At 31.6% G+C, this 18290-nt stretch overlaps 1 protein-coding gene across 8 annotated transcripts in view; it reads left to right on the top strand.

Moving 5' to 3' along the window:
* The window catches only part of LOC124354884 (very low-density lipoprotein receptor-like), a 910157-nt gene that overhangs the window by 863489 nt on the left and 28378 nt on the right, over positions 1 to 18290 (top strand). The window contains exon 1 of one of the 8 annotated variants that reach the window (XM_046805656.1): positions 471 to 582. The exons of the other annotated variants lie outside the window; for them this stretch is intronic. Coding sequence (XP_046661612.1) covers positions 492 to 582 — 91 coding nt within the window. The 5' untranslated portion in view covers positions 471 to 491. Of the gene's footprint in view, positions 1 to 470; positions 583 to 18290 lie in introns of those variants that run through there. 8 annotated transcript variants of the gene reach the window in all.

Below are 18290 nucleotides of genomic sequence, written 5' to 3'. Positions count from 1 at the left end.
GAGAGACTATACATATTAAAAAATCTTCAAATGGAGTATAAAATCAAACAAAATATACTTTGTACAAAATAAACAGTATAAATTATGTTTGAAACTAACAAGTATAGTCCTTTCCAATTAATTTTAGTTAAGTTCCCTATTTCGCAACTCATGAAGATTCCTTTTATTAATGCAGCGTGTATACAGTTAGTGATAAATATATATATATATATATATATATATATATATATATATATATATATATATATATATAAGTTTAATCTATGTCGATTCAAACTAGCTCATATATATGTTCATGAAGTGCATGAAATAGAAGTACGTTAATGATTGAGAAAATTTTAATGACAAATACGATTTCTTTTTTATAAGAACACACTCTAAAGTATGAAGGAGAACGCCAACTGCTGTGGATTGGTCAGGGGTGGAGGGGCGCGGGAGTGAATGTTGTTGATCTCAGAAGCCAGTTTCGCGTGGCGCGTCGAGCGGGGAGGATGGGTCTCGTTACCATGGATACCAGAGTTGTAACCGTGCTTGTGTCTTCCCTCGTCCTCAGTTCAGGAGTGATTCAGGATCAGTTGCTAGGTATAATTTTTACAATATCTACAAATCTTTGAGATATCAAAATACATCCGTGTTGAATTTATTAAGCCTCTGTAAATAGGGAATAATGTGTATTAAATATGTTCAACCTTCTGCTCTATTTCTTTATAAATTAACAGGCAGACAGACAGTGAACTTTTTACAAACTTATACAATTTAAAGTTGCTATGAATTACATTAACGTATCTGTAGGGAAGCTTTAAACGATTCAATAAAAAAACTTTACACACGTTATATATCATTTCACAACGTATAACTACCAAGTACTGATACTACAAAGCATCAGCTTTATTATTACTATTAGTGATTCACAATAAATAAAAGAATTACTAATGCATACGTCAATATCTTGCAAGTATGTAAAGATCAATCAAGAATAAATGTTGTTGAATAAATGGAAACCTATGATTATTGAATAGAAATAAATCTCCAAGAATCTAATACTTTATGTGAAAATAGACTTTTATAAACTGTTTTTGGATTCATTTCAGTAATTATAAAAAAGTTTATATTTATCTCACTCATATGATACCAGACCTAACCCAGGACTAAAGACGTATATACAAAAAATATGTTTCTTAAAAATAAATATCCCTCTGGTACTAGCCGGAAGGAACATAGACGTTTTGCAGCTATGCTTCTTAATCGAAGTTGCACCACAACTCTGAAAGTTAATTTGGCCAAAGTTTTTCTGTCTGGCATTATAATAATTATTTTAATTATTTAAAAGTCCCTTCATCCTAAACTTTTCAATAAAAAAATGGCTATGAGTACTTTAGTGGTTTTCTGAAAAGTAGAATTACTTGAACACTTTATATTTAAGTATATCTGCCTATAACCTCGATAATAATGCCGTACAATATAAAACCTTTTAGATTGTATATACAAAATATACATAATTTTTTTTAAATTATAAAATATATAAGAATATTTCAAATATAACAATTTTTAGATCCTATAATTTAACAGAATACAATAGGATATCATTTTTTTATAAATAAATAATATTGAAACATTCTAGTTATGGACATGTTTTATAATCATGTTCTGGGCACAGCTGTATTAGATTTGGTTGCGTTTAGTTACATATAATTATAGTTATTTTATTCTCCCGTCTTCGCCTCTAGGCTTTCATGTATTTCTCTAAACTTGACAACCATTTACGGTCAAGATATTCATAATGACGAAATTTGTTATAAATAAAAGTATTTTAATATCCTTGTCTATTTGCATATCTTATACGTATTAGCTGTTATTACTAATAACTGTTTCCTTTCCAACCTATCAACGACCTCGACCTTGAAGCCTAAAAGTAATGATAATAGTGCTAATAAATATTCTATTTTTGTTCTTCTTCTATGAAGAAACGCTGTTAAGATCTTGGAATATTTTGGCCCTGGTAAAAGCTACATATCCACTATTCAGTCTACATAATGTTACTTAAAAACTACAAGTAACGCACATCCTCTTATAAAGGAATGGGATGGCGTTGTACTGTGACTGGCTGGAGCATATCTTATCACCGTTAAATATATCAACCGCAGGCTGTCAGGCTTTTTTCATCTGATGCTCTCTTCTTCGTTTTAGTTATTTTCTTCATTATCTCGAAAATTCCTTTACTATCCATGGAAAATAATGTTGCATTCTTTCAAATTCTGGTTTTTTTATAATACCATAATCACTTTATCATTCGTTCTTGGAGTGTAAGGAAGCTTTAGACCAATTTAAACATTAAAACGTGTGGCACATTCTTCAAACTAACTTTCATAATCGGTTTATCACCGCCCAGCAAAAATTATGAAAGATAGACTTGTAATTTGGTACCGACGTGGTGGCTTGTGCCCTAGGGACGCACCAAAGAAAAACTTTGGACTCCGTCCTTAGGACTCCTCCCTATTGGTCTCGACGTTTCGAAAATTTCCACAAGAATTGTGGGTCTTCAAAGACATGTTATTAATTAAAATAGCCTGTTAATGGAATTACATTTTTTTTGTAAACGTTATAATTCAACCACATAATCATTTTTAGTTAACGTAACTACTGTTGTATTTTTTATATCTATACCCTTAAGCATACCGTAATTTAAAATATTACTTATTTTAAGTTTTTATGTAATCACTGTTGAGCACAGAGTTTATTCAGAAAATAAAATTTAAAGTTTTAATACAAATGCACTTTTAATTTTTAAATTTTAGAAAAAACTATGTTCTTAGTGCTTGATCAGTAGCATAATGTAGATATCAAAGACACATTTACTATCTTACTTTTGTTACAGATTTAAAGACTGCTATAAAACCCTCATCATTTTTTGTTTTTGTTTTTTGCTTTCTTTTGATAAAAGTAGAGTTTTTGGAACTGCCTATATATAAATTTACTTGATTGGTGCAACAAAGAAAACTCAACTATGGTACTAAAATATCTCATTCCATACGAAGTAAATTACAATGCTCATAAGTATACGCTTTTTGACCGATGTAAGGGCTTTTGAGACCTACGTATGTATATATTTTTTGATCGGATGAAAAGGCAATCTGAACCATGCCGTCAGAAATATAGTTCATTCGAACCAGAAGTACATAAAGTTGCACACTCAGGGCATAAACTAAAAACCATGTGCAATTTCGATTAACATCTGATGTTCTTAACCATGATCACTGTTATAATGTGTATCTAAAATATACCCAATTCCGTTTAAAAATTACATAGAGTCTTACCTATTATTACATATTAACTGCGTTAACTGGAAAGCGAAGGACTTCAACTTAAGGATCCAATCACACTGGGCTAAAACAGTCCAGTTGTTACTAAAATTGTTTGATTTTTTCAATTAAAAATTCGTAGTATTTCTTTTGTACTTATACAAACTGTTCTACTTTTCAACTTAAGAGTCCTAGAAAAAAATTGTTCTTAAAATTTAAATCTTAAATGGATCGGGATCTTAAAACGACTACACAGTTATTCATTAAGAAATTCCGTGGTTAAGTGTGGGTAACGCTTAATCCTGTATAAATAATAAACGTAATTATTTAAAGTAAATGTATGGTTTTAAAATCATCTGTTTTTACAATATAACAATCGAATTTTTTATAATTCGTTTAGAGACGAAATTTTTAAAAAAAGGGAATACAGTATTTGCCATCTGGAAACAATTTCATGAGACATGCGAATGATCATTTGTTAAGTCTAAATTTTATTATCGTCCTGAGTGAGATTTTATTCGTATATAGTAAATTATTATAGTTATCATAATTGTTTACTATTACATTAAAAGAAGAACCATATTGTTTTGAATAGTCTTTCCTATTTAGTCGGAAAAAATAATTATATTTTTTGACAAATGAAATATTATTAATCTAATTTTATGGGATTTGCATGTACTTAATATCTAGAAAACTGTTTATATCTCGATATGAAAGAAGTTTTCAAATAAAATTGTAGGAAATGTTATTAACATTCAAAACGTGTTTAAAGTTTGAATGGCCGTCATAATGAAACGAAATAGCGCACCAAGGAACTCATCCGAGATTTTTGGGGAACTGGGAGGACATGTTCCGTTGAAGTTATGCAGACATTTTCGTTAACTACTACCATGCTGACAGTCGCAATAGACTGAATTTGTATACAACACATATCTAAAATCAATTCAATCCTCACCGTGAAACCTTACAAGAGATTCCGGTAATATATGCGAACAAAATTTGTTATGGACTAAACACTGTATTTCCTTGCAATCTTACCAATTGACGACTTTCTTTGTGTATAAATTTTGTACAGCCGTCATGTAGATACGAAATGGCATATGTACAAGAAATTAGTTATTTAATTTGACTACAAAAAAGTAAAAACCATCAAACTGCTTACAATCGAGATAAAACATCAACTTACTCAAATATATTTTATGTACGGAATTTATTAAGGGTATGCTTGTCAATGGAGAAGATTAACTCGTGCCGATGTGTGTTGGAACACATATTCCCTTGGCATTTACTTTGACTTTGCTTAAGTAACGCACTTGTTTAAGTCACTGAACCAAAACTCTTTGCTTGATTGTATACTGAGTATGAATAAGTACATAGTTTAAAATAAGCTATCTCTTAAAGTTGACTGTTGTTGTGCTGAAGTGTTTTTTAGAATTTATTAGATAAGATAAAATCGTAAGACATAATAATTAAAATCACTACATAGTTTAACCTTCACGTAGTTAATATTATGTATGTTTCATAACATTAGCTATTACATGATTGAATCTATGACGTGCTAAAAAATATCACATTATGTTTCTGTTTTAGATTAATTGACATAATATTGAACTGCTTAAATGTTGTATGTTTTAAGTTTACAGTATCGATTTTGATAACCAATAACTGTTATAACTGGATAAACAGTTATGTAACGTTATTCATGGAATAAATATTCATCTATTGTCGTTCACTGAGACCTGCGCTTGATACTTTTAGTATCTCTGACACGTTCCACTACATTTTCCACTGTAAGAAGTCTTGAATTACTTAAACAACATGGGATTCGATGGATACAAATGTAACAGTCAACACCTTGTCCATAAACTACTTTCTGTTCTTGCGTGAAATTTTTAACAGAAACTGCAATAGTTTAGTGTAGTCGATAGTGTAGCCAAGTCATTTGCTGCAATAAAATGCCTAGTAGACATGAAAACCAAATAAAATATTAATACTTTTTTGAAAACACTTTTTAATCATCTTTAAATTATTTATAACTTTCACCTATACAAATTTTAGGTTTATTAATTAGTTTAAACGCAAACAGAAGGGTGTTAATGAAGTCATTTCTACATATCCATAACTTTTTCTCAATTTCAATAAGTTTAAACATTAAATCTGTTTTTAAATTGGAAAAGTTCAGTATACCATAAACTATGACATATCAGAAAAATATGTTTTTTTAAATCCTAGAAAGAAAAAATCGTATTTAACAAAGAACTCTAAAGTAAAATTATCGGAATAAATTAACAAGCAGATGAAAGAAGCGGAAAAGCGGAACGTAACAAGTTGTGAACCGACACACCTGCAGAAACCAATTTAGATAATGATATTAACTGGCCAAGTTTTGATTAAATTTCATAAATATCAACAGACCCTTAGCTTCCATAATATTTGCATTGTTTTCGTTAAAAGCTCGGCAAAGAAGGTCTTAGTGGCGTCGTTGGAATACTTTGTGAAAGTTGTTTTTGTTTTTCGTAACAGCCGCAATAAACGACTTCTTGCCATTGTCTAGTGTTAAAATTGTTTGTTAATATACGATCATGTACGATAATAATACGATCATGATACCTTAATGTTTTAGGTTTTGTAGAGCGAGAAATTTTATCTAATTTAGATTTGCTATATTCATTAATCATAACTGTAGTGCATCCCATGTATTTCTGCCAATAAAATGTACAAAACAACGTGAGAGGAATAATTTCCAATGACAAGAAAGTTGTATATTTATTTAGGGCATTGTCAGATGACATGTAATATTAACGAGTATTTTATTTTTTAAGTTAGTACAATAATGATAATCCTTTCATAATCAAAACCTATCTAATCCAAATAGATATCTATTAAGGTGTAAAATGATGTAAAAACTATTCGGGAGTTAATATACTACTATATGTTATTAATTTGATTGCTCAAGAGGTACGGTATCTATTGATCTTTTGTGTGTAGACCTATTAATTTCATTTGTAAGAAAACAAGTTTTTAAGGCTTGTAAGAACATTTTCAATTCTTCCTGGAAGGTTTTTGCAAATTGTATCTGAATGTACTGGTTTTTATGATGATAATTTGACACTGAGGACGCAGCATTATTTGATAAAAGAGGTTTCAAGGCTAAAGGTCAAATATCAGACAGAAATGAAATAGCTCACATGATAGCTTTCATTGGATCTAATTGCAATAATTAATTGGCTACAAATGCGTTTTATATTATTTCATCATTTGCCTTGGTAATGCAACTGCAAATCTCTTGTTATAGACGCAATTGCTGCTTGATTGAAGAGGATTAAAGGCTAATTTCCAATATCTATCTGTGTTATCATATTACAGAGCGTTGAAATTACTAGAAATACGATTCATTTAGGTTATTGTAATATTAACTTTTAGTATTTTATGCATCCATTAACAGTTTCGTCTTAATTATAATGAATATTCCTAGGATTATTTTATTCAAAGATTTTTCCTTATTCATTATCTATCCCAATTTGTACATACTATTATTTTTAAGAATATATTACCTAATCCATTGCTTTATGGTTCTAATGAAATATAGTTTTTTGTTTTAAAACTCGTGAAATAGTGTTAGAATTAATAACTAGGACAAGCAAATATTATCTCATTATTATTTCACTACGCGGTATTATTTCAGATTCTAGTTTTCTGTTAAAAAACAAATTCCATGGGATACAGATTAGTTATATAAACAACCACAGATGTTACAGATACATAAGCCTAATAACATTTAATCAATCGTAGTAAATCCCAATCGGAAATATACTATTTGACAGAGAGATGAAAGCGAATTCTGATAGTTTGAAAGTTAAAAATCAACTCAACAATTTGTCAATATAATCAGGCATATATACGTCATTTGGGGCCAAAGTAAGGTGGTTTGGTATACTATCTAAAAGATACGAGTAAATCACACCGTGTCGCGTAAAAGGCTTGCTGCTCAAAGTCTGTCTCAAGGCCATACTTCATTTTAGTAGGCTAGATGTACTATGCCACATGATAAAAATAGCATATTCATACTTAGTTTGTTTAAACATCGTATTTATTCTTAAATTTTCTCTTGCCACCATAGTTACCCGCAATACCATTGTTCATTACGCTAAGCTAAATCCCGTTGGATAACATGCACCTTCATTGAACTCTACTTTGTCTTTTATAGAAATTTAAATGCAACAAAGTTGAAAAATTGGTCATTTGGGCCAACAAAAATGGGAAAACTCACAACTTTTATTGCAAATTGCGATATATTCATACAATTTGCATACGCTTTTGCCAAAATGGCATTTTATCTGCAAACATCTTTAAACACCAGCCAAACGGAGAAATGAGAACATAATTCACATTTTACATAATTTACCTGGTTTAAAATAATGAAGTGTCCTACACAAAATCCTGGTTGTGGTTTTTACATCAAAATGAAACTGGAAACGAAAAGCAATTAAAGGAAAATGTATATAAATATTTGATATGAAATTAATTGCGATATTTTCAATGTATGCATGCGAATATTGGAAACACGATCACAGTAAATAAATAATGTCTGGGATTAATTAATCAATATTACACCAGACAATTATAACTAAAAAGAGGAACGATAAAAACGAGGAAGTTTCAATTTGTTTGAAATTTCCCCCGAGACTCTTGATCCAATCCACCGCCCTTGTAGTTAGGGATAATGCGGTAAACGGACGGAAGTATGTTGTAAGCTTTGGGCGGTGAAACAAAGGCGATACTTTCATTTTCTTTCATTAAAATGCACATGTCCAAAGAAGTTAAGTTCTGTATCATATACTAACTTTTAAGATTCGCTTATTCTGACGTTAATTTAAAGATAAAGTAGTTTACTGTGGTATTTTTACTTCAGTCAATATAGAAAACCAATAATGAAATAACTTATAAAATATAGTGAATTTTAGGGTGAGTATGGGAATATTTTTACATGACTTATCGAATATTTATGTTTCAAAAAGTAAATAGTTAAAATGTCGTATAATAAACGAACAGAATAAAAAAAGTATAATAAGATATTTATAAACTGTATTAAACTAGAATTCTGTAGAGGATTGTAAATGGGTGAGTTAAAATTGTGCTATATATTACTTTTTCATTTTACTCACTTTTAAAAGCCAAAGTTGTAAAACATTTAAACATTAGGTTATAAATTATTCTGACGGTAAGATCACTGAATATCCAATCATATAACAACCTGCGTATTATTATATCACCTGAGGGTTCAAGAATTTGTACCATAATTTAGTTGTATTTTATATTATAAATATTTTCGCAACCCTGTTGCTCGTTATTGGTTAATATTAGTTACATCTGATCTTCTTGGAACTAAATTCTTGGCGGATTAATAAACTAATTGGCACGCATATTAATATTTTCTCTGGTGAACTTTGTAGCTACCGTTCGTGCTGCAGGGCAACATCTCGCGCGCTATGCTCGTAAGTAAAATGTATATTTTCGTATTAAAAATTAGCCCTTTCATGCAAGACATCTAATTTTTAATGTAATATAAAGTAAATTTGTAAATAGTAAAGTGACTTACCTTGGTTGGTATTTTATTTAGCAGATTAATATGGATAACTGTGTGAATGTTTTGACGAGACCACGCTGCCATATATCTTAAGTTGTCTCGATAAATGGCTAATACCGTCGTAATTCTATTTTAATTTAACTTCGAGTCTCTGAGTTTAAGTTTAGCTATGAGTACAATTTCTAGTCTACTAATCTTCACTTTATCCGACTACAGTTGCAATGTCGAGCCAAGATGCTGACGCCCGCGCTTGTGAGTCAACATCTATGTGAAGGAAAGTCAATTTAAAAAATGTTATAATATTATTAATTTTGTATGCAAAATTCTAATTGAAAATTAGAACCATAAGGTCCACCCCTATTATATAATTTAGTTCATTATCACTCTATTTTGGAGCAACGTGACAATACATTATTTTATTTTTAACATCCAGAAGTGGTGCTTTTATGTTTATTCGTCACAAGCAAGTATATAGGTAAACTTAGCAAATCGAGTATTCAATACTACGACCTCAGCGGTATTCAGTTCCATGTGTTTCTTCCATTCCTTGCAAATTTAATTTATATTTTTTATATAATATTAAACATTAGCCTGAATCTTCACTTTTACATCGAGTTTGGTTGTAGTGCATGCATCTACATCGGATTTGTAGCATTAGCATTAGCGAAAATTTCTACCTAGGTCTTATGGGTATCCTTGATGGCAACAGAAAATCGTAGTGTAAATAAGTTTTTAAATAAACTGAGTACAACTATATGAAATTGTAACACGTGATATAGTAGCACAAGTAGGATAATTAAGTTACGCGGCAGATGGTGCTTCGTACTTAATTCGTTACTTCTCTCTTGGTTATGTCAAATGTTTACTGTCACGTGCCACTTAGTACGTTAGTATTTCAAAAGGTAAATTATTTGGTTACCTAAATATATTTTAGATCGCTGTATGTATTACTTTCGTAATTTATTTAATAAACAGTACTTCAAGGCAATATGAACTCTCGTTAATAGAATGGTTGGAAACACGTGTTTAACACGATGTTGTCTAAACAAAACAAGTTTAATAGATCAAGGTTTTTCCTAGTATATCACAAATCTAAAATCGACTTGATAAAGATGCCGACAAGATTGAGAAGTCGCCTTGAGCTTTGTTCATTCACGTTTTGTGCCAACCTGATAACAGTTCTCATTCAAATACGTACCACGGCCAAAGTACAGACGGTTGGTATAGTCTTCATAATTTCTCCGCCTCAAAACAAAACGTGTGTTGGTAAACACTTTAACTTACGTTTAACAATGTGCGTCAATAATAAACAATCTTCATGCTGCAACTTCGAAGTTAATGGAATTTTTGACGTAATAATCTCACAGACTTGTTATGAGTTAATGTAGTTAATAAAACTGTATGAAATATCTGGACCATTTAAAAAACTGAGCAATAAGAACCAACAAGATTGACGCTTTTATGTTATGTTGGTAAATTATAACTTAGATTTATTACAGACTTAAAAATCAATTTAGTGCATTTTACGAAGTGAAAATCTTTATAAATTCATCTTACAATAGTTTCTTTCCGTTGTTTATGTACAGAAAATAATGGCTAATTAAATCTAATACCTTCCTCTAATTTTACTTAGATTAAATCTTATTATGATTTTTAAGGTTATTAACAAACAAAATTCTCCAATATTGCAGAAAATACTTGTGGTTGTTGGCTAATGAGATTCATCAATACATATCTTTTGATAAATTATTTCAAAGCCATTTATCAAATGATCCGTTGCGTCGTATACCAAAGCTCTCAAATAATATTTTATTTCAATAACAAATTCTTTCATCATTATAAGTCAGCATGTTAATAAATTACGTAATATTAACCCATAATTTACCCCTCTCTAGACTTTTCAAACTATACATTCATTATACGTTACTTATAAATTTAATTAAAAAAATTATTATTAATAAAACTGTTATTTGAAAATATCGTATTATATAACGTGTCGTTTCAAAAATTTACTTTTATTTTAATAGTAATAAACCTCTTTTGAGCCACACATGAAATACTTTTGTGACCTATCTTTCTCTGTACGATGATCTTTTGGATTTTCATCATAAGATAAAACACCAGTTTTGTTAATTAACAAACGATAAATCTATTTTCTGCATGGTGGCGCTTTGCCGCAATAGAATCAAAGGTTTAAAATGCCAAAGATTAATGTTACAACTGATAACTTTAAAACCTTAATCAATATTTCGTATAGTTCTTTTCTAAATTAAACAGTTTATTTGATTTTGAGTGGCCAACTCAGCAATGCTAGGTTTTATCACAATTAATGTTTTAGATTAATCCTGACCAATTTAACAAGCGGAGCTTACAATAAACAAAACACACACAGCCAAAAACACACAAAGCTCTTATATATGTGTTGCACAGATAACGTCTTACGCTATATTAGTTAAAATCACGATGAAATATCGGTATAGAATTGTATGGATCACACAACTTAGAGTTTTCTTATTTATTAAATTGTTAACCGATGTCAAAAGCTATGCAATTGATTATAAGGCATTTTTATTATATTTATACGAAATTAATGACGGTATTGGTATTCTTTATTTTAACAGTTATTGTCGTACTGTAATAATACTTGTATCTTAAGTTTTTCTTAAGACTTTTACCATACAAGGAAGCTCCTTGTACCTAATTTCTGAGATTTAATGTCTGGACAATATCAATTAACAACACAATTTTTCCAATATTTTTAATTAATAACTATCAAATAGGGTAGTAACTTATTAACTGAACGCCAGCAAAGCCTATTGACGAGCTAGAAAAAATTCACCTGTCTGCCTGCTATTTCGAAAACTAACCGACCTATAAACTTGTTCAAAAAGTTTTATTTTTATAGTATAGGCAACATTACTTCGGTGATGGTGAATGTTCCTCTATGGAAATTTGCTAAGCGTAAGCAAAGCTCGAGAATTAACGGATCTGATATATTGAAACTTGTTATATTTTCCTCAGCTTGCACTAACATTTCTAGTAATTCTTTTAAAGGAATGTCTCGTAAAAGTTTTATTGGTGGAACTTAGGTAGGCTAATTATACACTGAATTTCTTAATGGTGTATAACTGAATTTTGTTTAAGACAATCGTTGAAAAGTCGTCTGTTCAAGTCAAATTTGAGGTTTATATTTTCCAATTCGTCAAAAAATGTTATAAACACAAAAATAACTATAATACAATATCTTACTATATTATTAACTTATTATTTGGTTTCAAAAAGAAAATGTTTAGCTATATGTAATATTTAACTTGGTTAAATATAGATCAATTTACTTACGCCAGTCTATGGCTTTTCAAATCTAAATATAGTATGTTATAAGCTAGTATTACAAGCGTTTCATAATACTTATTATAAATACAGAAGTGGATTCATGTAATATTTCTATTCTAAGTTACGTAAATACTTAAATCTCTAATATCACTTCAGAAATCTATTAATATGCCGGATAAATATATGCCATTCAGGAATATAGGTATACGACTGTATACTTCACCTGATACACAGCTCAGTCTTTGAATAATTGTGCAAGGCTCGTGTAGAGATTGCGTTATAATTAGAGGGCACCGATGAAGCTCCTTCTTGAAGACCCAGTTGAATAGTTCAGCACTTGTACGTCATTAAATCAAAGAGAAATTATACTGCTTGAGAGCCCTAGACATTAATTAATCACTGTTACGCGTCTTGAGGACACTTTTAGTTCATTATCGATGTATTGTAAATTATCCATAGGATGGGCTTTCAACTTGTAAACATAGAACTGTACTAAAAATAATATATACTGTAAAAAATAACTAAGAATTTTTTCCAGCTATTTGTTGTACATAACCTATTAGAATGCAATTACGATAAAACTAGTTCCTTCTAATATTTAATAAACCAGTATCCGATAGACAAGGTGCGTTGATAAGCGCACACAGTCTAAGTATTGTTGATATCGACAAAACATTCTTCTATAAGAAAGGAATTGATCTTCAGCCACGGTTGCTTTAGTGAGGGTCAAAGTGGGAGAAGGTATAAGATTTAACAATACCTGGATATAATTTTTTCGTGTCCTATTTTTTATACGATGACACACTTAAACTAGCTCCCAGACTCAAGGTTAAACCAATATCAAAGCAAGAACGATTCTTTGACTGAAAATAAGGATCTCTTGTTCTTTATCTCGTTGGATTACATATTATTATAGTTGTTATTTACGTATGTTACGGTTAGTATTAGGTTTTTCAAGATAAAGAAAACATAATTTGAGGTAAAAGTCTTAACCATTCCACATTTAAACCTTTCGAAACACTAATATTTCAACTTTCCTAAGTACAACGAGAGATTTGATACTAGCAGATGGAATGTTCATGTCTTTGATATATATTAAAAATTTATATAAATGTGTGTGCGTAGCGTGCGTGCGTGCGTTCTTGTGCTAGCAGATGAAAAAAGGCATCGTCACCTAGATTAGAATATTCAATTAAATCATTATGTCTTTCTAGGCTTACTATATACTTCATGCGGGACAGTTTCTGATGCATGACACTGATAAACTTCCCAAAGTATACCCTTGTAGATATATTCTTTCACGGAAACCTTCGATTTTAATCAAATATCAACCTGGGGTTTATAAGAGAAACCAAGATAACACAGGTTACCAAGATGGTGACTTAAAAAATTCCCTTTATTTCAAAACTGTCCATCAACATCTACAGTTTACAATATACATTACAATATACAATATGTGTGTGTCGGTGTGTGTGTGTTGTTGTGTGTGTGTGTGTGTGTGTGTGTGTTGTGTGTGTGTGTGTGATGTGTGTGTGTGTGTGTGAGTGTGTGGTGTGGTGTGTGTGTGTGTGTGTGTGTGTGTGTGTGTGTGATGTGTGTGTGTGTGTGTGTGTGTGTGTGTGTGTGGTGTGTGTGTGTGAGTGTGTGTGTTGTGTGAGTGTGTGTGTGTGTGTGTGTGGTGTGTGTGTGTGTGTGTGTGTGTGTGTGTGTGTGTGTGTGTGTTGTGTGTGTGTGTGTGTGTGTGTGTGTGTGTGTGTGTGAGTGTGTTGTGTGTTTGTGTGTGTGTGTGTGTGTGTGTGTGTGTGTGTGTGGTGTGTGTGTGTGTGTGTGTGTGTGGTGTGTGTGTGTGTGTGTGTTTGTGTGTGTGTGTGTGTGTGTGTGTGTGAGTGTGTGTGTGTGTGTGTGTGTGTGTGTGTGTGTGTGTGTGTGTGTGTGTGTGTGTGTGTGGTGTGTGTGTGTGTGTGTGTGTGTGTGTGTGTGTGTGTGTGTGTGTGTGTGTGTGTGTGTGTGTGTGTGTGTGTGTGTGTGTGTGTGTGTGTACGCGCGACAAATTCATGCGAAATAACAACTTCAAAAAACAAATTTTTGTGGTAACGTGAGATTTTGGTAAAAATTACAGACTGTCACGGCAATTTTATTAGTACCTATACTGGAACGTCTTTTTAGTTAAATCTGCATGATATTTTTTATACTTTTTAAATATTAACAATCAAAACCCAAGCAGGAGGTGTAAGCTTTTGAGCAATTTAAAAAAAATTACAACGACCCACTTTTGACTTAATCAAAAGAAAATAAATTTGTACTGATTCCAAAAATGTCATATATGTTACACTTTCCTCATATTTTTTATCAAATGATTCATAAAAACCCACTTTTATATGTTTGGGGTAAGGAATTTTTATTCTATTATTCGGATAGTTGCTATGCCTGAGTATAAACACTTCACACAGTGTTGGAATCAGATATTTCATACACATAGAAATTATCAGACTAAAACAGTTTTTGTAGCGCAGCGAGTGAAAGATGCAACCAATAATGTAGTCGACTACATTTATTTGTTTGTTTTGTTATTACGCATACCTTTGTCCATTTAGTCTTTGCTGTATGTATCATAGTTTCCGATACCCCTTAGTGTGCATAAGATTTGGAACACACTATATATTACAAATTTACTTTTAAATTCAAAATCTTCGTTGATAAACGTATTTAAAGGTTCATACTTGTAATAAAATGTGTTCTGATAATGTGCGTTGTAAAGAAATAAATCTAAAACTAATCTTCAATTATCTTGTATAGTTATTGAATAAGTTTAACGTAAATTAATATAAGTTAACGTTATGGATCCCGACTTACGTTATAATTAATAAATTATTATCTCTTGCACAGTTTTGAATACGTGTACAAACATGTAGTCGTGAATACAATAATTGTGATATAATTAACGTCGTACTTGTGTTTTGCAGATATAAACCAATAGCAGGTCCACTCTCCTACGCTTTGTTAGCCAAGAGTGTGTAGTGGAAGTTGTCCCGGCCCTAATGATGGGCCAAACTTGTGTGCAGGTCTTGTTACGCGCCCTCAGAGCCCTCTTAACCCACGACATCGTATTCCAATTATCCCTACTCATGCATATGGCCGTGGAATGTCATTGGAAATAAAATTTATTTGAACAGTTTAGATCTTAGGAAGTGAGAAACTGCTTATAGTCTAGTATTATATTTAACTGAATGCCTGCCTCATTTGACTCAACAATATCCTCCTACTATACGATCTTCATCCATTATTAAGTGGTTATAAGGTCTTTCATAACAGTGGAAGTGCAAGAGTTTACGGGCTCGTAACTTTGCGATAACAGTTTTCTCTAAAATGAACGTTACGTCTTTTAAACTCCATAACGTTTTCATTTCCTACAGCTTTATTTTACTCTCCATAAGATAGCTCATTGCCAGGTTGATAATGGTGATGAGAACAATAACTCCAGACTATAAACACGAGATACAGTTCTTTATTATCTCTTTGGATATTTTAATGTAGGTTGAGATTGAAATAGTAATATTCAATCAGGTCTAAGTATAAACGTACATAAATATGTAGTTTCGAATAGTAAAAAGGCCCTTTTCGTGTTTGTGCTTTACGTTATGGCACCAAGACGGAAAATTCAACTGAACATTGAAAAGGTTTTTGTGCAATTCATTTATATTACTATTCTTTACTATAATTAATTAATTAGCAATATTAGATTAATATTAATATATGTATGTGTGTGTGTGTGTGTGTGTGTGTGCGTGCGTGCGTGCGTGCGTGCGTGCGTGCGTGCGTGCGTGCGTGCGTGCGTGTGTGTGTGTGTGTGTGTGTGTGTGTGTGTGTGTGTGTGTGTGTGTGTGTGTGTGTGTGTGTGTGTGTGTGTGTGTGTGTGTGTGTGTGTGTGTGTGTGTGTGTGTGTGTGTGTGTGTGTGTGTGTGTGTGTGTGTGTGTGTGTGTGTGTGTGTATTTTTTATAGTTATTGGCTGAATTTTAGCGTAGCCTATCACTCAAGAGGCTGAAGTAATTTCTGTCTTTTTCTCTGTCTGAAATTATTCGCAGAATGGCTATTATTTATTTCTACAATAATGTGGTACTATCATTAATAATTTTATCATAAATTTTGCTTAAGACTTGTAATAAGTAAGGATGTTCCTTGTAATTAATTTTATAGATGAACATATCAGTACGTATCAGTTGACAAAAATATTTTGCCAATATTCTTTATTGTTGACTAACAAATAGGATACTATGTTTATAGTTGAGCTTCAGCTATGCTCATTCGAGAGACTCTAAAAATGTCATATAATTTCTGCCTGTCTGTATTTATATTTCGATAACTAACTGACCTATAGACTTTTGCATGAAGCTTAATTTCTGCAATATCAGCAACATCGACTTCTATGATGATGCATGTCCAACCATGGACTGTTTTTCAATTTCATTTCTATAAGATTGTCTGTATGTCTGTATCTCCTTGCAGGACATGTAGAGAATTAAATGAGTTCTACTTGTATACTAAAGTTTGCTACCTTAGCGATTACACCTTAGCTTGTTACGCGAAACGTGGTGTGCCGTGTTTTTATCCGGAACATGTTCTGATAGTTAAATAAAGTTTGTATAGTTTTTTATTAAGTGCATGTTTATAGAGTTAGTGAAGTTGACAAACAACATGTAGGTTGTGATTCCTGACTTAGGCGTGCCACAACCCTTTGGTAAGATTTGATTAATTAACCTTGTTTGTAATTATGTATTAGGTTAGTTCTTTGCCTGAAGATGAGATCAGATTGAAGATCTCGAAACGTAGTGTTACTGATTTATTGTTTCACTGAACGATGGCAAATGTCCAGAAAAATCCTGTTTCCTTCAGTTAAATAAAACTTAAGAATATTTAATATTTATTGTTCATTTAACTATTTAAATAATTTCAGTAGCTTTTACTCGTGGCTTTGCACTTGATATCCTATTGAATAACAGGTACATTATAGGCATATTCTATATTATAATAATGAAACATATTATAAGATACTAAAATGTCCTGTCTCTTGAAATCTTCTTCTGATCTAAGTTGTTCCCTATGCCCTATTATAGTTTCCATTACAGTCTCGATCAAGAAAATAAATACATACATTGGTCTGACAAGTCCCCTTCGTTCAAAAACCGTCTACTTTAATTCATAACTATCTACTCTCTGTAAAAGGTATTTTCGGTATTATACCGTGTTATCTTGATCAAGATATATACATACGTAAGTCTGAAAAGTCTACTTCAGTAAAAAGCGTCTATTTCCAGCCACCTACTTACGGTTTAAAGTATTCCCTGCACCATAATAGCTTTTGCCTTGTCTCAGTCAATGAAGTATATGTATACCTTACTACAAAAAGTCTATTTGGTCAAAAAGAGACAACTTCCGGTTATTTTTATCTTCTCTTGGCGTAATGTATTGCCAGTACCGATAGTCTATTAAGTGCACAATACACATGTGTGTTACATTAAACCCTTTTAGGATACCGGAAAGTTGAAAAACAAAAATCTAGTTTTATAGTAGTTCCAACGCCATTTCAACCCATATAAGTTGTTGACCTTAATGCATCTGCTTTCGTTTTTCTTTGAAAGTCATGAGATCGAATTTCATACTTGTAGGACATTGAGGAGTTAAAGAAAACAATTATAGCTCTTCTTGGGCTCCAACCACATTTAAACCCTTATTGACGATTAATGTTCATGAAAATCTTTTAATTTTCAGTTTAAATTATAAGGCACACGTGTATTAAAATTCATCGTTGTAGCACGCTGGATAGTTGCAAAATATAGTTTTGCAAAAGGTTGCGGCACCATTTCACTCCTATGAGTGGTTGATCTTCATGAGAACGCTTTTGTTTGTCTTTCTTAGTCATGAGTCATGTATGTGTCGAATTTCATCTTTGTAGGACATTGAAAACCTATAAACAAAAATGTAGTTCTTTTAGGACTTGGAAAATCCTATTCCACCCGTTTAAGTGGTTGGCCTTAATAAAAATGCTTTCGTATTCTGTTTGGAGCATGGCATG

The sequence above is a fragment of the Homalodisca vitripennis genome, chromosome 2, assembly GCF_021130785.1.
Source record: "Homalodisca vitripennis isolate AUS2020 chromosome 2, UT_GWSS_2.1, whole genome shotgun sequence".
Lineage (NCBI taxonomy): Eukaryota > Metazoa > Arthropoda > Insecta > Hemiptera > Cicadellidae > Homalodisca > Homalodisca vitripennis.
Note: the sequence above shows the minus strand (reverse complement) of the source record. Positions and strands in the feature narration are given on the sequence as shown.